This window comes from Cucurbita moschata, unplaced genomic scaffold, assembly GCF_002738365.1.
Source record: "Cucurbita moschata cultivar Rifu unplaced genomic scaffold, Cmos_1.0 Cmo_Scf00044, whole genome shotgun sequence".
Lineage (NCBI taxonomy): Eukaryota > Viridiplantae > Streptophyta > Magnoliopsida > Cucurbitales > Cucurbitaceae > Cucurbita > Cucurbita moschata.
Window position 1 is genome coordinate 2121447 of NW_019268560.1, and position 22670 is coordinate 2144116.

The 22670-nt window shown below is 35.7% G+C and overlaps 1 protein-coding gene across 2 annotated transcripts; it reads right to left on the reverse strand.

The window, feature by feature from the left end:
* Positions 1-138: 138 nt before the first annotated feature.
* LOC111434191 (cation-chloride cotransporter 1-like) lies at positions 139-21175 on the reverse strand. Of its 2 annotated transcripts, none has more exons than XM_023071563.1 (13): positions 20798-21175; positions 20342-20482; positions 20028-20106; positions 18134-18225; positions 9379-9493; positions 6209-6309; positions 5956-6017; positions 4755-4982; positions 3884-3998; positions 3401-3595; positions 2654-3054; positions 1958-2119; positions 139-1454 (listed from the first exon to the last, which is right to left on the reverse strand). In XM_023071563.1, exons 1-13 carry the CDS (start codon positions 20956-20958, stop codon positions 367-369), a joined length of 2940 nt encoding a protein of 979 aa, XP_022927331.1. In that variant the 5' UTR covers positions 20959-21175; the 3' UTR covers positions 139-366. The 2 variants fall into 2 exon arrangements, with proteins under 2 accessions (XP_022927331.1, XP_022927332.1); XM_023071564.1 differs by lacking the exon at positions 20798-21175 and adding an exon at positions 20194-20264 and having other exon boundaries at positions 20342-20421.
* Between the last annotated feature and the right edge of the window lie 1495 nt (positions 21176-22670).

A 22670-nucleotide genomic window follows, 5' to 3' on the forward strand; every position in this document is an offset into this window, starting at 1 on the left:
TATAGTTTGGGTTGAATAGTTCGAGTTGGTCGAGTTCTCAAGTGATATGAAGTAACACACAGAACAAAGAAATGAAATCTTTGGAGCTTTCTAAGTACAAATTCAATGACTAATGTCCGATGGCATAAAAGTCTTACAAAAGGTTAACTGCAACTCGATAATGGCTATTTAATTTCAAAATTTCTGAGACTAAAATGGTAATACAAAGCTGAAAAAAGAGACCTGTGATGGATAGTACAAAGAATGATTGTAATCTAAAATGCTACAAGACTTGGAAGAAAAGAAAAGGTTAAAAAAAGGTAAAAATGGAAGTCAATATGAACAGCAAGCAAGGAATCAACACTGAAGTAAGCAAGAAACTGAAACCTAAGTGAACAAAGTTACAACGTCTCTGCGGTATCCTCTAACGATCAAGAGCCGAGGCACGTTCTCAACCAACAAATCCAAGTACTCCATATAGAAGTATGCAGGATGGTCGACAGGAGGTGGCGGGAGGCTAACGAGCACGACAGCAGCCATCCTCGAGTATCTCAGAATCGTCGAGTTCAACTTGAGAGTTGTATTTAGAAACTTCCCAACCTGCTGCTCATTCACACTGACAGGCTTCCCATCAGCCATGAGTGTGGTACCTCTGCTCTTAGCTGCTGCCTTCATTTCACCTAAATAACTAGCAATCCTCCCTTGAGCAGCAGTGAAGGCTTCCATCGATTCATCTGGTTGCGCGCCCTCCACTTGCGTGTCCCATGATTTTATCGTTATAACGATCACCTCAGCTTGCATCCGAAGATCATACAAAAACTTTTTGACATCAGCTTTGAGGCCCTCCGCGTCGGAATCCTCCTCTGCAATGCAGAACACCTGAATCTTACAGCTTTCAAAGGTCTCCTTTGTAAGGAGAAGCTGAGAGAGGAGAAGCATAAGACCACCATCTCTCACAATCCAGTACAAGTCGATAGTTCCATACTGCCTCTGAAATTCATTAGGCCATTCATCCAGACCCTTAACAATGACAACTGCTTTGTTAGCATCAATGCAGTCGTTAATTATTCCAACAAAAGTAGTCGGAATTTCTATTAGATTTTCACGACGCCATATTTCTGGATATCGCATCACTACAATATTTGGCTTGAGATTTCCGAGACCCATCGTCTGAACGATCCCCCTGAAACCTTCAGACATTGTGGGAGCCACAACAATCTCTGCCACACCTTCACAGCGTTTGTAATCAATATATGTAGCAAGCTGCTTGCAGGCAGATTTTGCATCTTCAACCCGTTCATGGTAATCTCCATCTAGAATGGAGACAAATATGGACATTCCACGGCCTTTTTTCTTCATGCAGTTTGCAAAATCTGCAAGTTTAGGGTGACAGGGTACATTTTCTGGCAGCTTTCCCCATGGCCGGCAAAATATCAAGGGAATGGGATACCAATTCTTTGGGTGGACTTGGCTAGCTGCAATATAAATATACTGCTATATTAACAACAGTAACAAACATCTACAGCAGTACATCCACTCATATGTAAGCCAAAGATAGCGAACGAGTCATCAAACTCGCAAACAACGAAGGAGAAGAAAAAAGAAAGGCACGTCCTGTATGACTCCCAGCATAAAAAGAGAGAACTGTTAACCTTGGACAAACCAAGCATTACGGAATCCTAGGAGTTGAGTCCCCATAGTTAAAGCAGATACAAAGCTCTAAAACAAAGTGAAAGCATGCAGGGAAAAAAATCCTTAAAAAGAATTCAGGTTACCATACCCCTTCCCAATGCCTTTCCACAATCAGTTATTACAAAGCTAATAACCGACCGAACGTATCCATAACAGTGCAAATGGTCCTCCACAACAGAACAAGTTATAGAATGAACATCCAAATTAAATGAAACCAAAAACACTACCATAAAGCAAATGACCCAAAAACTATAGTCAAGATAGTGTTTATAGGTATTATGCTCACCTCCAAGCGAACGAAGACTGCGAAGAGCAAGTTGGAAATATGCACTCTTGAAACCATCACCCCAGTCCCCAGCCTTACCTCTAAGGCATACATAATAATATAGTAGGCTTGCAAGGGCTAGAGACACTATCGTGAATGACCACGAGATCAAGAACATTATCACTGTAAACAAAGAAAGAAATTGAGTAAATGACAACTCATATTGGTTCGGAGGGAGGGACAGAGAGAGCCATGCAGGAGATGACAGGCACATAAATGGTTCTAATGACTAGCAAAACGTACTCATGTCCAACAAATAACAGTTAGTTGATGCAAATATTTCAATCCTTAGATTTTGGGAATGCAATTAGTCACGTGTCCGATAGAAACATCAGAAAGAAAAATATTACCTTATTTTTCATTCATAATAAGTAGAACATACAAGAATTTGTTGAATATGTTACACGAATTATAATGCTATTCATCATTGAATTTATTAGCAATTGTACGCACGTAGATAAAATGGGAAAAATAAAACGTAAGAGATTTCTCTTTATTATAGCGACTTTTTGTAGAGTAGTGCGCCAAATAGGCACTCTGAGATTTCAAGTAATGGAACAAAATAGAATGTTTCTGAGCTAAAATCAGAAAAACTAAACAATAAAAGCACTTGATTCTAAAAAAATCACTCACTACATATTTGAAAGTATAGCATACCTACACAAAGTGATGCTCCAAGAAGAGAGAGGCTCCAATGATGGAATCTCCAGCGTGGACGCCAACTGGGAGCGTCTAGTAGGTCCAAAAGGAAGCAGGATAAGTTCACACCAGCATAACAAAGTAGGAAAAACATGGTTACAGTTGGTGTGATAAGATCAAGATTCCCAATTATCACACATCCGATGCAGAGAAATGCAGTAAAGAGGGTTGCAAAGTATGGCTCACTGCCATCTGCTACTTTAAAATAGTTTAGAATAGGCAATATATCATCATTGGCTATGGCTGCTAGTAAGCGAGGGGCTCCTGTCAGACTCTGAAGGGCAGCTCCAAGGGTTGATAAAATAATTCCAACATAAATAAGTGCTGGGAAAGGCCAAGCAACCGTAGCAGTAAGAAGCCTACATAAGAAATTTTGGTTCAGCATAGAAACATTCTGAACTGCTCAACCGAAGCCTACATAAATAATGTATTAGTATCGAATTCCACCCTCCCATCTCTAAGGACTGCTCAACTTTCTATTTATACTTCAACTTTGAATCTGATGCCTAACATTGATTTTTAAGGGGAAAAAAACATAATGCTTCAGCTATCACATATTCTCAAGGATTTGACCAATGTCAGAGATCTTTCCCATCCAAATCACTCACTAGCAATTTCTCTATAAGCCACTCAAATAGTCATGTCTCAGAATTTCCAATGATCTAACATTTACATCAATTCACTTGGTATTATGACATATGTTACCTGTCCGTCAACAATTTCTCTCTAGTTGCCAGTGCTCCAAACAACAACACAGAGACCAGATATAATGCAGTTGTTGTCAGAGTTGCAGCCAATGTTCCAATAGGAATTGAACGCTGAGTATCCTTCAGTGAAGCTGATCTATTAGAACCAGCCATTATTCCCGTCACAGCAGGGAAAAAAAGACCAACCAATGCACTGCAAAGAAAAAAAAAAAAAACGAAAAGAAAAGAAAAGAAAAGAACAGAAGAAGCTAAAAATATGACCAGTAATAGTAATGCAAATAAATGGGTACTGTAACAGCTTTGCTTTAGGATCAATGGCAACTAAATCCAATATCCGACAATCCTAATTTCAATAAAACAAACGGCTCTCACATAAGCGGAAAGATAATTTGGACTCCATATTGTAGAAATTCAGAAAAAGTAATATGTAATTTTAACTCAAATATATGCAAAAGCTGGAAAAATAAAATCCAACCCTTACTTGAAATTCCAATAGACTTTTCCTAAAGGATCAGGAATTCCAGCACTGTTCGTCATCTGATAATCTGAACTCCAATTTTCTTTAAAAGATTCCAAACTCAATCCTGTGATGCCATCTGAAGAACATAGCAAAGAAAGCACCAATTCAATTCCTCCACTATATCATGCATACCTTTGATAAAAGAGACGAAAAATTAAATGACCTTCATCATAATTATATTGGAAAACTTAACCCGCTATAGCATTGTTGAAAGACCTTGGCCAACTGATGGTTAAATATGTAAGTATTGTTACATCCAAGGTCTCATACAATTTTATTTAATGCTAATTTAAAGCATACGAAAAAGTCCAACACAAATCTTTTATTTTTTGCTGCAAAATGTCAACTAGGTATTATTTCTTGTTTTTTAAAAACAATGAGAGAAAAGAAATCTTAAAAAAAAAAGTTGACCAAGTAAATCTAAATCCCTAAATACTACTAACAATAAATCTGAATTAGTCTCTAAATACTAAGTAACTAAATAAATCTCCTTACTTAAGCTAATCTTTCGACAAGTTTAATAACATTTTGAGATAGCTAGTTGTGTATCTAAAAGACAAGCCGAGATGCACACATAAGTTAATCTAGAACTCTAAGTACCCACAATAATTTATACTAGAAAAGAGTCCGAAGAATCAACTAGGCTGCCATTTGTAACACATCTCCATTCAACTTTAGAGGTAATTGTAGCGCTTGAAATCTGGCAGGTTGACAATTTGCAAGATGCAGAATGCAAACTTAAAGAACAGTCAGGTGTACATGCGGCCCACATATTTAAAAGGACATGCTCATAAGAAATTGTTATGCATTAAAAATAAAAATAAAAAGTCACCTGAAGGGTCGTTTTTTCTTGCCACAAAAATTCCAAGAAATATGCTAACCACTGAGAACAAGACTGGAATAAGGAAAGCAGGAGCAACCCTATTAATCATTTTCACACCACCAAATACAATGAAGCACAGAAGAATCGTCACAATAATGCCATAAACTTGCAAGTCATGTGAACTTGGACTTTGTATTGGTGCTGCAACAGTTGTTCCATTAACTTTTGTTACAGTCTCTGCATCGCAATAACAAAATGATCAACTTAATATAACAGATCTCTCTGATAGAATTTGTCTTGCTGATGAAAAATATCTAGAATGCCATAGTGTACGACACTAAAATATTATAATGGACAAATAACTGTTTTGGAATAGACAATAGCACAAATTACAATGTGAAAACATTTAACTTAAAGGAGAAGCTGGTGAGATATTCTTATAATAAAGCTTCCAATATCAATACTATCTAAACCAGCATTATAGAACTCCATATGCTTTTGCAAGAGTCCATTGTATTAAATTGGATTGCCATCCAATCCTTAGTTGCAATTCCACCTCTTATATGATATTATTTAGTTTTATATAAAAGAAAACATTCTCCATCGTAGAGAATGTAGAAAACCATGATTATTACTTAAAAGTGACATTACTTCTTTGTAAAAAGAAAGCCACCGTGTCTTCGAGAAACTAAACTATAGTAATAATGTTTCATATGTAAAATTATAACAACCTCTCAGATCAGACAAATATATCCTTGCTATAAATAGAAAACTAAATTAATAAAAATACCCTAGAACTTTGCACTTTGTCTCAAAAATACCCCTAAACTTTCAAAAGTTTCAATAATACTCTCAAACTTCAAAAAATGTCTCAAAAATATCCTTCAACTTTTAAAAAAAAGGTTTAAAAATACCTTAATTTTGGATGGAAACCATTAATATTTTGTTTCAAAAATATCCTTAAACTTTCAAAAGAGTTTTAAAAAATTCCCTTTTAACTTTTAAAAGTGTTCCAAAAATGCCTATTGGTAAATTTTGAAAGTTTAGGGATACTTTTATTCATTTATCCTAGATAGAAATTAGAAACTAAAAATTTGATATTGAGTTACAATGAAAACTAACGAGATCCACAACTGATAACAATATAAAAAGGCTAAGTAGATAAAGAACAGTTCATGTCTATATACTAGCAGCAAAGACTCATCATCACCTCTGAATAGCCCTGCAGCTGGTACAGCATTCAAAAATGTTTCTACAGCTCCCAACACATAACTGAACCAACAGATGGAGAGAAGGCAAAGTTAACATAAATACAGAGCTAATGCAAATTTAAACTTAAAAAGGAAAAAAAAAGCAGCTAACAATAAAAGAATAGTAAGACTACTACAACTCTGAAGTCTTCAATATTATACCAATCACATATATCGACGACGATCAAAATTAAATTAAGCATTTATACTCACAGAGCACCAGCAACTGCATTTCCGAGAAAGAAACATAGCCCAATGCTAACTCCAACCTCTGGACCAAGGGCACGACCTATCAGATAATATGGTCCCCCACCCTAGAAGAAATAAACAATCAAACAACTTACTTGACATCCAAGCATATTCTAGGGAAACTTAGCTGGTATTTTTCTCACTACAAAACTAATGGGACAGGCATTTTATGTGACAAATTACTCCATGAAACTGTCAGTGAATAGCCGAAAAACAACATTCAATTGGATAAATTATCAATACAAAATCTGGAGACCTACTTGCAAGTGAAGACTCATTTTTATTACTCCTTTGGAAGAATGAAGATCTTTTAGACCATAAGAAATAAACTGACAGATTAGACAATGTGACATTCAATAAGGTCGGTCGATCTATCACCTTCGGAAAGGAAATTGTGTTGCCAAGAATACAGCATCTTCTTAATGTTGTCTATAATAGGTTCCCAAAATAATTGAGAAGGTTTTCCATATAAAGGGGAGCCCCAAGTAAGCAGTTGGCCATTCACCCACCTTGCACCCAAATTTGTTGGCAACAGAATCCACCCAAACAACATTGCAGTTGATGCCCAAAAACTCAGATTTATGCCTAAAACCAGAAGCTTCTTCAAAAAGGTCAATCAAGCTAAGGAGATTATTGATATCATCTTTTTTGTTGGGAGAGAAAATAATTGTCATTGACAAACAATAGATGATTGATTTGAGTGGAACCGTTGTCCAGAATATAAACTTCAATGAAGTCATGATTAGCTGTCAAGGACAAGAACCTGTTAAGACGATCTATCACAATGATGAAGAGGAAAGGAGACGAAGGGTCACCTTGACAAAGGCTGTGGCTTTATTTTTGCCCCTTGGTTAACAGTTGATGATGGCGGACAAGTTGGTTGATGATACGCAACCTTTAATCCATAACCTCCATTTGGATCCATACCTTTTGACTCTCAATATTTCATCCGAAAAATCCCAATCAGCCCTGCCAAAGGCTTTTTCTACATCAAGTTTGATGACCACCCCTTTAGTCCCCTTTCTATGCCAATCTCCAATGCAATGGCAATGAATGATGCATCCAAAATTTGTCTTCAACAAAGGCTGATTAAAAATCCATGATGGTTGATGGAAGGACTTTCTTGAGCCAATTAGAAAGGACTCTAGCAACGACTTAGTAAAGACAAGTGATAAAGCTTATGGGCCTATAAACCCCAACTTTTCTACACTGGTTTTATTCGGAATATAGCAAATTTAGGTTTCATTGACATTGTTGTTGATGATACCTGAAAGAAAAGAAATCTGAACACTCTTGTTATGTCGGGTTCAAGGATGTTTGACTTTCTAAAGAATTCAGCAGTGAATCCATCCGGACTGGGGGATTTACTAGAACCCAATGCTTTAACTGCAAGCCAAATTTCATTCTCTGTGAATGGGGCTTCTAAGGAGCAGCTCTGTTCAACAATGACAGGTCTCAATTGATAGGATGAGGGAGGAATCTCCTATCTGTATTTTTTGTGAAGAGTTATGAATAGAAATTTCTTTCTTCGTTGTGTACTTGTTCTTGTTCTTTCATGCTGGTATGGTCATAATAAAAAGGCCACAATCTTCGAACCAAGGAGTAAGCGCCATCAAATGGGGATTGGGAGTAAAAGTGGAGCTGTCCTTGGGAAGAAGGATTAAAACACACCGAAGCCCCTCAATGGGTTCAGACAACATAGATGGAGGAGAATCAGAGGCACTTTGTAGGGGTCTGGACATGTAAAATTTTGTTTCTGCTTTCGAGAGAAGGGGAATGACGGTTGTAGTACTTCTGTGTAATGTTGAATTTCATGTTTGAAACTATTTATGTAAGTCCATGGCCTTATTTCAAAAATATTGATTATGAATTTTTACACTTAAGTCTTAAGCATGCATGGGTTGACGTCACTAATTAGGTTAAGAAAATTAGGGGCATTACAGTTTCCATGTCCCATTTGCCAATAAGTAAGCAACGAATGTTTATCCAACCCCCATAAGAAGGTACAAGGTGTTACTTAAAATATTCCCCTCAATTCTATGGGGAATAAAGAAGTTGATAAGACCACACTTTTTGCCAATCTTTACAGAAACCCAAAATTTTTGCTTCGTTGGTTTTATTGTGGAAATAAAGGTCCTTATAGGAAGGTTGGTGGCTCTCACTAATGGCAGCTTTAGTTTCTAAGCTGAAGAAATTGACAAGGCCTACAAAGTAATCCATTTTTTCGCTTGATCTCCCGCAGGGATCAGCAGACGGCTTTTTCTCCATTGTAGTCCAGCTTCACCAGACACGGTATCCTTTCTTAGTGAAACTTTTCTCAATCCAAACTATTTGATCGTCAATCCTTGTCTCTTTGAGAAATTTCTAGTTCAAAGGCGAGGTGAGAAGAGACTTAAGAGTATCATTGATCCATCACAAAGTACTCCAATGAATCAATAAGGAAAATGCTTCGTCGCACACGGGAGCCTTGAGAGGTTGGGTCTACTTCAATCAAAAACATTTTTCTTTCTATCGAGATTGCTCTAATTTGTTGTGGCCTAGACATGGTAGAGATGGGTGGGGATGGGAGAATAGATTAAGGGGTGGAGATATGGTGGCAGTTCTGGCCAGGTGGAGGAGTGGATTAGGGAAGGAAGAGAGGAGGGAATGGAAAGAGGTTAGATATGGTGAAGTTTTTTTTTTTTTTTTGCAAAGGGTCACTGTACAATCTAGATCCACAAAAATAATATTTTATGGAATCTTTTTATGCAAGTGAAGAAAACATCAAAGGTGAGGATTCCAAACCGGCGGCATCAGCCCCCAAGATAATTATCTTTCATGCATGACCTTCTCCTTGAGCTTTCAGCGAGTTTCCACTATAATATCCCTAAGCGAGCACTTAAATCTAAATTTTGATTCACAACTTAAAATTATTGAAGTCAGTTGTTATTGAAGTCAGTTGAATACCAAATGCATCATTGAATATTTTATAGATGCTGCTATATTCTTCCTCGTATAAATCGACGCTCTTAATAGTTCACTACAAATTAATAAGTTTTGGAACAGCACCACCAGAGGTAAACCAACCACAGCCATAAAAATATTATATGCATTTAGGAAGTTATGGGCAATAAAATTCAACCTACGAAATGTACCTTCATTGCACCATTAGTTGCAATAGCACTTAGTGAGATCGAAGTCAAGAACGTACATAAACCACAAAACGACACCAGCACTAATGACTCACCAATACCAGCCATGCCAACAATCCTGCGTTTTTGTTCATAATAGAAACATCTGTCATTTAGATAAGAGAAAGTATACAAAAAAGTCTCCCATAAAACAGGACTCAACAAACAGGCAACCGGCAACGGATTAACTATAACAAGAAGGAACCCCAATTGTTGATTGTTCTAAAAAAAAGGAGATTACAGAAGAAATTAGGCACATGGACTCATGCATGTTGGCTCATTGAAAAACCAGACGAAATAAATTCATATAAAACAAAATGCAATGCAAGGTATATATCACCATATGTCTAAATCACTAAGAAAAATATGTTCGGCGTATAGGGGGGGTCTTCTATTCCAGATGGACAATTTAAAGGAAAGATGTGTTTGCTCTGTCATATTGACCTACAGAAATAAGAACATATTGCGGTTTCCACCCAACACAGCTAGACTAAACAACTAGGGAATTTAGGAAAGTACCTAACCTGCTAACCCACTTCCAGACCTCATAAACGTGACTTGTCATTTTTTTTAAAAAAATAATAATAATAATAATAAAATATAACAAAACTTCATTAAAGTCAAAAAAGGTTATGACAAATGGGAAACATCTCCATTGAAACCTTAACCAAAAAACATGGATTATATGAAACACACTGGATCAACTGTAATCGACAAGAACGAATTACAAAAAAATTTGCAAAGCAATCCAAATGGAAGCAATATATTTTACAGCCGAACAAGGAAAAATCTCAATGGAAATTTCCCAAATCCAAGTGGGAATTAAAATTATGGACCACCAAAATGTTGGAAATTTGAAGAAAAGGTGGTGTTTAATTGGGTTGGAATGACATAGGAGAAGGATGGTTTAGGAAATCTAGAATTTGGTTCAACTGAAGTTGGCCCATTGAATGAATTTGGCCCCTGTAAACTGCAATTAGGGTTGGAAAAGTTTCCAAAATTGCCCCCATCCTATCTCCCTTTTTTTTTCATCGTGAGCCACCAACTCCCAAGCATTTCTTTCTTCTTCAACCTTCACCGGTAACGGTGACGGCTTTTTCCGTTTGACTAAAGTGATGGTGGTGGCGGCCACACCACATTCGAGTCATGTGCGGGGAACTGACACGCCTCCAACAAAGTTGTGGCAAGATTGTCACCCTCTGATGACGCTGCAACAACTAGCATTGCATGTCCCTATCCGATGGGATCCGACCAATTAGCCACCTCTAACAAACCTGCAACATCTGACACCTCCTCCTCTCTCTTTTCTCTTCTTCTACATCACTGTGGTTTCAACCGGCTTTTTTTTCAACTTTGATTTTGATTTCTTTCACTTTTCTCCTCTTCTCTCTCTTGAACTCTTTTCGATCATTCAAGGACACTGAACCTAATTTCTTCTTGAACCTAATTTCCTCTCTTCATTTCTCCATTTAGATTTTCAATGCTACCCTAGATGTATTGATTAACATATAAAAACATTTGAGGAATTATATTTTGTGTATAACTGTTATTAGTTAAGGATATATCTTAGGTTTTTTTTTTTTTTTTTCCTTATTTTTAGGAGTTAGTTAGTTAGTATATTTTATTTTGTTTTTGGTGGTATATTTTATTTTTGGGAGTTAGTTAGTAGTATATTTTGTATATCTTATCTTATTTTTGGTCTAGTATATTTTATTTTATTTGTAGGGGTTAGTTGGTAGCTTGTATCCTATATTTAAACGTTGTAAACATTAATGAGATTACACTCTCAATTCCACTCCTATTTCTCATTCTCAACCTGGTATCAAATCATCGATCTTGGTCTTCTTATACGACTTCTTAAATTTCTCCTTAAATATCAAAATTTTCTTTATGGCAGAATCAGCCAAATCCAGTTTCAAAACATCGGATGTTGATTTAACACATCCTTATTTCATTCATCACTTGATCAGCGAGTATATTCACTTGTTCCAATCAAATTAAATGGGACAAATTACCAATCCGGGAGTAAATGCTCTCATTGCCAAAAAGAAAATTGGCTTCATTAAGAAAATTGGCTTCATTAAAGACACAGAAGAACCATCTCAAGATACAAATTCAACAGAATTTGAACTCTGGAATCAGTGCAACAGTATGATATTGTCTTGGTTAACTCATTCAGTTGAAGCAGATATCGTTGAAGGTATTATTTACGCCAAGACAGCTCATCAAGTGTGGGTTGATCTTCACGATCAATTCTCACAAAAGAATGCTTCAGCAATTTTTCAGATACAAAAGTCAATAGCAATGATGTCATAAGGAACCATGGCTCTATCAGTATATTTCACCAAGCTCAAAGCACTCTGGGATGAATTGGAAATGCACCGCACACCATTTACTTGTAATCAACGTCAAATACATATTGATCAATGCGAAGAAGACAAGTTGATGCAATTACTCATGGGGCTCAATAAGTCTTGTAAAACGGTGAGATCTGACATATTGATGATGACTCCATTACCTAATGTGAGGCAAGCCTATACATTACTTGTACAAGAAGAGATGAAGCGTCAGGTAACTTCCGAACCTACTCAGGATTTCTCAATTGCAGCAACAGTGCAGAAGAAGACAACATATTCAAAGTTCACCCTGGACAAATCATGTGAACACGGGAAGAAGAGTCCCCTAATTTCATTCCAAATTTTTCTTCTAAGCAATTACAACAGATAGCACAAGCCTTATCTGCACTCAATCATCGTCCTTCTGGCAATTTTGACAATTACATCAATGTTGCAGGTTTGTTTCCATTATCTGCATTATCCATTAACTCTGCTAGTTCTAATTCATGGATTCTTGATAGTGGAGCTACGGATCATATAGTATCCAAAGCTTCTGTTATGACTAAACCAAAGGGTGCAATCATTTCTACAGTAAATTTGTCTGAACCAAAGGCTGCAACCATTTCTACAGTAAATTTGCTTAATGGAGAGACGGACAGCACATGTGTCACATATTGCCAAGGTTTCCTTTAATCCTAACCTTAAATTAAACAATGTTTTATGTGAGCCTTCATCCAATTTAAACCTAATGTCCATTAGCAAACTTATCAATGACTTGAAATGTTGTGTCACATTCTATCCTGATTCTCGTGTTATGCAGGACTCGGCTACGGGGAAGATGATTGGCTCGGGTAAACAATTCGGAGGTCACTATCATATTTCTTCATCTCCAATCAAATCTTCAGCTCATCAAGTATCTCAATCATTTGATTTGTGGCATTTACGTCTAGGTCATCCTTCATTTTCTCGTTTTAAATTTCTAGCTGATCAATTGCATCTTAATAATGCTACTTTTTCTCATAACGGTAGCATTTGCCCGTTAGCAAAACAAACTAGGTTGTCTTTTCCAAGAAGCTCAATAACAATACATTCTGCCTTTGATCCGTTATATTGTGATGTTTGGGGACCTCATAAAATTCTTACATGTTCTGGTTTACGTTTTCTTCTTACTATTGTTGATGATTTTACTCGATGTACTTGGGTTTTTCTTATGCAACATAAATCAAAAGTACATCATTTGTTAATGAACTTTGTTAAATTTGTTCAAACTCAATTTCATACTACTATTAAGATAGTGCGATCAGACAATGGGACTGAGTTCCTATCTTTACAACCATTTTTTACTTCTCGTGGCATTGAATTTCAACACACTTGTGTCTATCCTCCACAACAAAATGGAGTTGTAGAACGTAAGCATCGTCATATCCTAAATGTAGCTAGGTCTCTTCTCTTTCCGTCACAAGTTCCACTTAATTTTTTGGGGAGAGTGCATTTTACTGTTGTTTTATAAATATAACACCATCACCATTGTTATCTAACAAGACACCCTTTGAAGCACTCTACAAACGACCGCCTACATTTCATCAGCTTAAAGTTTTTTTGTTGTAAGTGTTATGCAATTGTAGTACATCCTAAGCAAAAATTTGAACCTCGAGCAATTCCTTGTGTTTTCTTAGGATATCCTTGTGGTCAGAAAGGTTACAGGTTGTATGACATGCAATCTCACAAATTCTTTATTAGTCGTGATGTTAAATTTTGTGGAGATGATTTTCCTTTTTCATCAGTCTCACAAACTTTGACATTAGCTCCTTCGACTCCCATTGTACCACTTCATGATTCATCCTACTCAAACGTCTATTATAATCCTATCCCACCTTCTATTCCTTCAATTTCTATTTCGTCATCTCCTCCACCTTCTATTCTTTCTCCAGCTTGGCATAATGATTATGAGATGTCTTCTGCAGCCAATCATTTAACCTCTAGCTCAAGTCACAGCACTGGCATCAAGTATCCCCTTCATTATTACCTTTTATTCTCTCGTTTTTCTCCTACTCAACGTGCTTTTCTAGCTCTTATTACAGTCCAAACAGAACCTAAAACCTATCATGAGGCAGTTGGCGACTCATTATGGCAGCAAGCTATGAATGTTGAAATTGCAGCTTTGGAACGTAATCATACTTGGTCTCTCGTTTCTCTACCACTTGGCCAGTCATTAGGTGTACAAGATTAAATACAACTCTGATGGTTCTATTGAACATTATAAAGCTCGGCTGGTAGCAAAGGGATATACTCAGGTTGAAGGTATTGATTACAAAGAGACATTTTCTCCTACATCGAAACTTACTACACTTTGTTGTTTACTCACTATTGCTGCTACTCGAAAATGGTTCATCATCAGTTGGATGTTCAAAATGTCTTTCTCCATGGTAATTTACATGTCTTTACCACCAAGTCTTTGCGGACAGGGGGAGAATACAACATATCAGCTACATAAATCTCTTTATGGGTTAAAACAGGCTTCTCACAATTGGTTCTCCATATTCTCTACCACTATACAAAATGCAGGCTACACTCCGTCCAAAGTAGATTACTCTTTATTTACTAAGAGTAGAGGTACTTCTTCCACGACAGTTTTTATCTATGTTGATGATATTCTGTTGACAGGCAATGATCTCAAAGAAATTCAACATCACAAGACTAGCATACTCAAAAAAATTCTTATCAAAGATTTAGGAAATTTGAAATATTTCTTAGGCATTGAATCTTTTCGATCTAGAAAAAGAATTTTTATGTCTCAAAGGAAGTATGCTCTAGACATTCTTCAAGACACAGGTCTTACAAGAGCACGTCCATAAAAATTTTCTATGGAGCAAAATTTGAAACTTTCTTTACCAGAAGAGAGAAGTTGAATGATCCAAGTAAATACAAACGGTTGATTGGCAGATTATCAAATTTAACTATTACTAGGCCTAACATAATGTATTCAATTCGTATGTTTAGTCAATTTATGCATGAACCAAGAAAACTACATTGGGAGGCAGCTCTTCAAGTTCTGAGATACATCAAAGGTACTCTTAGTCAAAGACTTCTACTACTATCTGAAAACAACTTGAGATATACAAGCATATTGCGATTCTGACTAGGGTGGTTGTCGAACTTCGGTCTATTTCTGGGTTCTGCATTTCCTCGAAAATTCAATTATTTCTTAGGAGTCTAAAAAGCAAACCATTCCTCGGAAATTCAATTATTTCTTGGGAGTCTAAAAAGCAAACCATTCCTCGGAAATTCAATTATTTCTTGGGAGTCTAAAAAACAAACCAATGTGTCCAGATCATCAGCAGAAACTGAGTATCGAGCTAAGGCAAATACTTGTTTAGAGTTAACTTGGTTGAGTTACATTCTTCAAGACTTAGAAAGTTCTGTTGTCCGAACCAGCATTATTGTATTGTGATAATCAAGCAGCATTACATATAGCAGCCAATCCAGTTGTTCACGAACGTACGAAGCAAATTGAAATAGATTGTCATATAGTTCGAAAAAAGTTACAAGTTGGAATCATCAAATGGCATATGTTTTCATTAAAGCTTTGGAAAAACAACAATTTGATTTTTTTTTTAAGGACAAGTTAGGTGTGATTCACATCCACTCTCAGTTTGAAAGGGGAGTATTAAGATATAAAGATATTTGGGGAATATATTTTTTTTTCCTTGTTTTTAGTTGTTGGTTAGTAGTATATTTTATCTGGTTTGGTTAGTAACATATTTTGTATATTTTATCTTATTTTCAGGATTTGGTATTTTAGTGTTAAGAGTTAGTTAGTGGCTTGTATCCTATTAACATGTATGGATATCCTGATCACCATCCATGGTTTAACTCTTTTTTCTAGAAACATCAACTAAGGGCTCTGATATCAATTGATGCATCAAGTTTAATATTAGGCCAAATTCAAGGCCAAACAAGGGTAGTCCATCTCTAAGAGTTGGGAGAACTCTCTGGAACAATGTTATACTCACCCTAAAATGGTTATTTATTGTCGTACAAGAAAATAAGACAATTAACTAATTAAACATAAAATTCTAATTAAATACTGATTAAGCTAAATTAACAACTATGAACTCAAATATATAAATTATCTAACAATTCTCCTACATCCTTCATTCCGTCAACGCTAATTCTTCATTCCATCAACACTAACCATTCATTTTGAAGGCAATATAAGTAGGAAATATACGCAGCCACTGTAATTGTGACGCAAAAAATGAGGACGCTTTAGAGCGACCTTCCCTCTCCAAATAAAGTTGGTAGCTGCTTCAATTTCAAATATTTAGGATTACTTGAGAATCTAAGCATGATTGATCGATTGAAGGCGTACTGCTTATTGAAATACAGAGGGTTTCTAAAGAAACTTATGCGAATATCAAAAACATTTTTAAATGCACAAAGGATTTATCTTATCAAACTTTCCCACAATCAATCCCACCCCAACCAAGATCAATTTGGTTCTGTTTTAGCAGAACCAGCCATCAACTGGTTTCCACAATCAATGCCAAACAGGTCATAGAGTTTCTTTCGTAGTACACTAAAAATGTCACAATATACTCTTCCATCAACTTCATCGTCTAGCTTGGGTCTTAAACCATGTATCCAAAGACAGCATGATACATTTATTGGATGTCAATAACTTGAAAGGAAATGTAAGATTCTTTGGATAGATGCTGTTAAAGAAATCTCTTGGGCCTTATGTTTAGAATGAACTGCAATCGACAGTGTTGGATGATGGAAGTCCCACATCGACTAATTTAGGGTGTGATCATGGGTTTATAAGTGAGGAATACTAACTCCATTGGTACGAGGCCTTTTGGGGAAGCCCAAAGCAAAGCCATGAGAGCTTATGCTCAAAGTGGACAATATCATACCATTGTGGAGAGTCGTGTTCGTCTAACATGGTATCAGAGCCATGCCCTAAACTTAGTCGTGCCAATAGATTGGTAAATCCTCGAATTCTCAAATATCGAACAAAGAACTCTTAAAGAAAAAGGAGCCAAGCCCCTCCTCGAAGGCAGTCAAAAATGACTAAGACTCCAAAGGAGTCGAGCCTCGATTAAGGGGAGGCGTACTTTGTTCGAGGGGAGGTGTTGGATGATGGAAGTCCCACATCGACTAATTTAGGGTGTGATCATGGGTTTATAAGTGAGGAATACTAACTCCATTGGTACGAGGCCTTTTGGGGAAGCCCAAAGCAAAGCCATGAGAGCTTATGCTCAAAGTGGACAATATCATACCATTGTGGAGAGTCGTGTTCGTCTAACATGGTATCAGAGCCATGCCCTAAACTTAGTCGTGCCAATAGATTGGTAAATCCTCGAATTCTCAAATATCGAACAAAGAACTCTTAAAGAAAAAGGAGCCAAGCCCCTCCTCGAAGGCAGTCAAAAATGACTAAGACTCCAAAGGAGTCGAGCCTCGATTAAGGGGAGGCGTACTTTGTTCGAGGGGAGGTGTTGGATGATGGAAGTCCCACATCGACTAATTTAGGGTGTGATCATGGGTTTATAAGTGAGGAATACTAACTCCATTAGTATGAGGCCTTTTGGGGAAGCCCAAAGCAAAGCCATGAGAGCTTATGCTCAAAGTGGACAATATCATACCATTGTGGAGAGTCGTGTTCGTCTAACATGGTATCAGAGCCATGCCCTAAACTTAGTCGTGCCAATAGATTGGTAAATCCTCGAATTCTCAAATATCGAACAAAGAACTCTTAAAGAAAAAGGAGCCAAGCCCCTCCTCGAAGGCAGTCAAAAATGACTAAGACTCCAAAGGAGTCGAGCCTCGATTAAGGGGAGGCGTACTTTGTTCGAGGGGAGGTGTTGGATGATGGAAGTCCCACATCGACTAATTTAGGGTGTGATCATGGGTTTATAAGTGAGGAATACTAACTCCATTAGTATGAGGCCTTTTGGGGAAGCCCAAAGCAAAGCCATGAGAGCTTATGCTCAAAGTGGACAATATCATACCATTGTGGAGAGTCGTGTTCGTCTAACAGACAGAGAAAATGGGAAAGAGATTTTTGGCTTGACCAAGCTTCATTTCTCTTCTTGGTACTCTTTGTCTAATGTCTTCCTTAACTATTTCTCCCTTCGTAATTAATGCTAATATAGATTTTGTTAGTAGCTAATTATTGTTACCATGAAAAGTGTCTACTGTTTCTTATTAAACTCATCCGAAGATATGAGCACTCAACCTCTAGGTTGGTATTACTCAAAGGGCATAGGCCTAACGGGGCATAAGGGTTTTCTTTCTCCAGATTTCATGAAGTGCATTAAGCATACACGTGTAAAATACAAAAATAACATGCAGCAATTGCATTTAAATGAAAGACTTACCAAGTAAATCGAATAAAGTAAATGATTCCCAATATGTTCTGTAAGCATGGGATAAATACACCCATCAATGTACCCGATTTGACATCAGTGGTCTGCATGAAATGTATTGCACGACGAGCATTAAAATGTATAATTCAAAGGTTAAGAAGCATCAACTGAAATGATACATCATTTTAACCCACTAAGAATTGCTTACATGTAAAGTGCATAAAAAAAATGAATCCACTTCACAGAAAACTGAAAACACGAGATTTCTCAAACTACTATTTTAGGCATGAGTTTATGTTGCTAGAACACATTGACACCAATTTCAGAAATGAAACAAGTAGAATAAGTGGAATAGGCCCCTTTGCTGGAAAATTATCAGCGCCACAAATATCTTATAATTCAACCAGAGCAACAATATTCTAATTCATAGCTGCATCTAGATTTACTATCATAAGCATCTATTAATAGATGTCGAAAAAATTGATCCCGAAGACAAATGAAGCCAACATTTCACACTCCCACGCTGACAATGTCCAGACAAAACATAGTAAAGCAATTACAATGTTTTAACTTCCAAAATTCTCGTGAACAAGTAATATGTCTTGGGATGCTTTTATTTCTCCTTTTTAAGTTTTAGGCACTGTTCGTTAGCTTTATCCTGTTTGCTAGTTCGTTAGCTATAGACACTAAAGTCACTAGCAGTTGACTAAATGAAGATGGAAGCATTGAAGCAAGCTACACTCACACCTCCCCTTAAGACTTTTTCTTATCCTTAATACCCTCCAATTCCTTTCCAACAAGATGATTAAATAAAAAAATAGATGCCCACTTATCTACTAACCAAATGAGAGCCCCTTTCTCTTCCAAATTTTCCCGCAAGAGACCTTTCATGAACTTCTCTAACAAAGCTCCAGCTGTAAAAGTATTTAAAAATACACATAATAAAATGATTCCACAAAGGACAAATTGGATGAGGGTGAGCTTCCCCTCTTCCTTCGACATAGGCTTTCTATCAAGTTTCAAGATGCCTGACACTAAACCTCAAGGATAATATGGTCAGATAGAAAGAAATCTATGATAATGACCATAAAGGAGATCCCCAAGTAAGAAAGGGCAAGAGCAACTTCATAACTCACCAACAGCGACCAACACAAGACCATGGTCTAATCACCAATGACCCCCAACAATGGTTCCCCCCCCAAAAAAAATGAGTTTGCTAAGAATATTAGCATAGCAACCACGATAAAAAGAAAAAAAGGATGAGGATCTCACAACAGCTTATTCAAAAAACCTATAGCAACATAGTTATAACATTCTAAGGATCATTCTGGTTCCTTCTTGATTCTTGACTATATCCTCGTTGACTCATTTCCAATAGTTACTTAGTCTAGAGTTTGTGTATCTGCTAACAAACCACCCTGACAACAGGAGATCGTGAAGAGTAAAAAACTCTGATCCTTTCCACTGACATCTTGGATGACAGATACAAACGAGACACTGTGCTAATAGGTCAAAAGACTTTTACATCTGCATGTGCGGCCACTGATTTCTTTAGGATAAGGAAAATGAAGGTAAAAAATCAATTAAGCCTCTCTCATTCAACAAATACATTTAAAAAATTCATCTTATGTTCCAACTTTCTTGAAAGAAGGCCATAAAAAAACCATCACAGCGTGAAGCTTTGCTTCTCCCAAATCCAATAACCACCTAGCCAATTTCCTCAAGGGAGATGGTCTCTATAGCCATTCTCCTGGTTGCCAATCCAAGCCCCCAAGGCCAAGAATGGTTGGTGAATTAGGTCGTGCGTCTATAGAGATATTTTGTAACCACTATGACCGAAAACAATGTAAATACCCAAATGGAGAGTAGGCCAAATAACACGATCGTGCAAGTTAAGATAGTTTACCTTTGGCAATCCTTGAGTGATAGAAATGTTCTCACCATCTCGAGGACTAGTAGGTGCTTGAATTTGTTCCCCCATCATACTAATAATACAACAAACACACTAGAAGTGTTACACAAAATTTAGACTGGCTAATTGAACAAATATAAGTTCTAAAAGAAAATTGCACCATATAGAAAGAGACAATGGCTGGCGATAGTTTTGTGGGTTGCGTCCACTTGATTCCATGCCAAAACTCATCTAATAGATGTATTCAATAAATCTAAGGAAGTTGCAGGCAAACTGCACAGACTAGATACAAAGAAAAAACATTGTACCTCTTAAGGCCAAGAATATTGACAAGAGAATCAAAACCAAAAAACTCCAGCTTGGATTCTCGCTGGGGGCCATCAACTTCAATACGAGTAGGAGAATTCCCATCTGCTTCAGTGCCCGTCTGAGAATCCACTTTTACATTCCTGCCATAGAAGCAAGAGATCTTAAACACTCCAAATTTCAAAATATAACCTCAAGTCTCCAGAACTTGATCAAAGCCAGCAAAAATGCAGCTCAACATATAAAAATTACTGCGTCTAAACCACAAAATCTAAGACCCTTCTTCAGAATTTATAGGTCAAAGATATAACATTCATAATAACGATCAAGACACAACGCCCTTCCTTTTCCCCAGATTAAACAATCGCACCTCCTTAAATCCCAACACAAAATTCACAACAAGTAAAGAATAGTACAACAGTAATCACAAGACCGAAGTAGAAGATAAAACAGATTACTTCAGAGAAATGGGGGGAACGGAGGACGAAGAAGATGATGCCCCCGGATCCATAGAAGACATTTCAAGAACAGCACGATCATGAGCTTCCACAGGTCGGTACTTCCTTCCCCTCTGCCCATGAAACTCCTCTTCCCCGCTCTCAATTTCACCATTGTCCATTTCAGAACAGCTCAATATCAAATTCCAGCTTGGGTTCCGGCTTGAGATACCAGATCCAAGAGGAAAACCGAAAATGAATCCCGAATCCGATTGAGAGCGAGCGTATATAGGAAGCAAGATCCCGACCAAAACAACGAAAAGAAAATCAGAGAAGAAAATGGGGAAGGGAGAAATTTATGGTTAATTTAAATCTCCCTAAGAAACTGTTTTGAATGTGGAAAAAACGACTAGAATAATACTAAATTTTGTGTTTTGAGTTTCGGTCAATAAATTAAAAAGTTTAGTGAAAAATTTTGGGTTAGCTGACTTTTTTTTTTTTTTTTCATGTTTTATTATATATTTTATCTTTTTTTTTAGTAAAAATTATTTTTACTTTTTTTAATATTTGTGTTTAATTAAAGCAAGTTGTATTTATATGGTTTATGATTTAAAGTTCTATATTTACTAATTTTAATTAAATTATTTAATTTTTAATTATTCTAATGTCATAGCTAGATCTGAACATAATTTTAATATTATTTTTATATATTAATTCGTTCACAAGAACGTATAATTTAGTCTAAGTAAATTTTAGTTTCATTATATTTGTATCTCGAGTAAATATTAGCTCCATCTTATTTTTAATTTAACAAAAATAATTTTAATTTTTTTTATTTATTTATTGGCCTGTTTTCCTCAAATTGAATATAAATTTTTTTTTGGTATGAATTAAACTAATTTATAAATTCTCTTGAATTAATATAAAATCATCTTTATATTTATTAAAACAATTCACTAAACTACATCATATTTATGGTTAAAATTAATATAAAATTAAACAACTTTATAATTATTAAAATAATTCATATTAAGAATTCGATCTGATATGTTATACAGTGAACATTAAACTATCATTTTAGTTCCAATACTTTTATTTAATTTTATTTTATGTTAAAATATATCAATTTTAAAAGTTAATTAAAAAAAACAAGAAATTGTGGAAAAAAACTACCTGGGGTATACAATAATATAAGTGACGTCATTAAATAAATATAATTTATTATTTATAGTATCTTTATATATAATTTCATATTATATAAATATGTGTTACACCTAATGCAAATCTCATCAGACTCTACATATACATATATATCTTTATATGCATAAAACCATAATAAGTATATACTATAGGTTGTATTTTTGTGCTTTTATGTGCATATAGAATTGTGTCGCATTGTGATCCAATTTATTAATGTAATATATTTAATTTACAAATTACGTGCAAAACTTGCATTCAACATAAAGTGAAACTTGGTTGAAGATTAAAGAAAACTTTATTTAAGGGCAGATTATGGCAAAAAATAAATTTGAGGACTTGAAATTTATTTAAGAATATAATAAAATTAGATTTTTAAAATAGTTTTAAAAAAATTGTTTAAATTTTGATAAAAAGGTTAAAAAAAAAATAATAATAATTGTATTTTTTTTTTTCAAGGTTTCATTAATACACTTAATTAAAAAGAAAAAAGAAAAAACTAAAAATAGCACTTTTTATTTTTTTATTTTTTAATTTCAACAATGCTTTTAAACATTTTTAAAAAGTTTTAAAAGTACTATTTAAAAAAATATATTTATAAACTTTTAAAATTAACATTAAAAAAAAAACTAGAGATAAATGATAGGATGGTTTTCACATGTATATATACTTTTGAAATTTATAGATATTTTTTAAT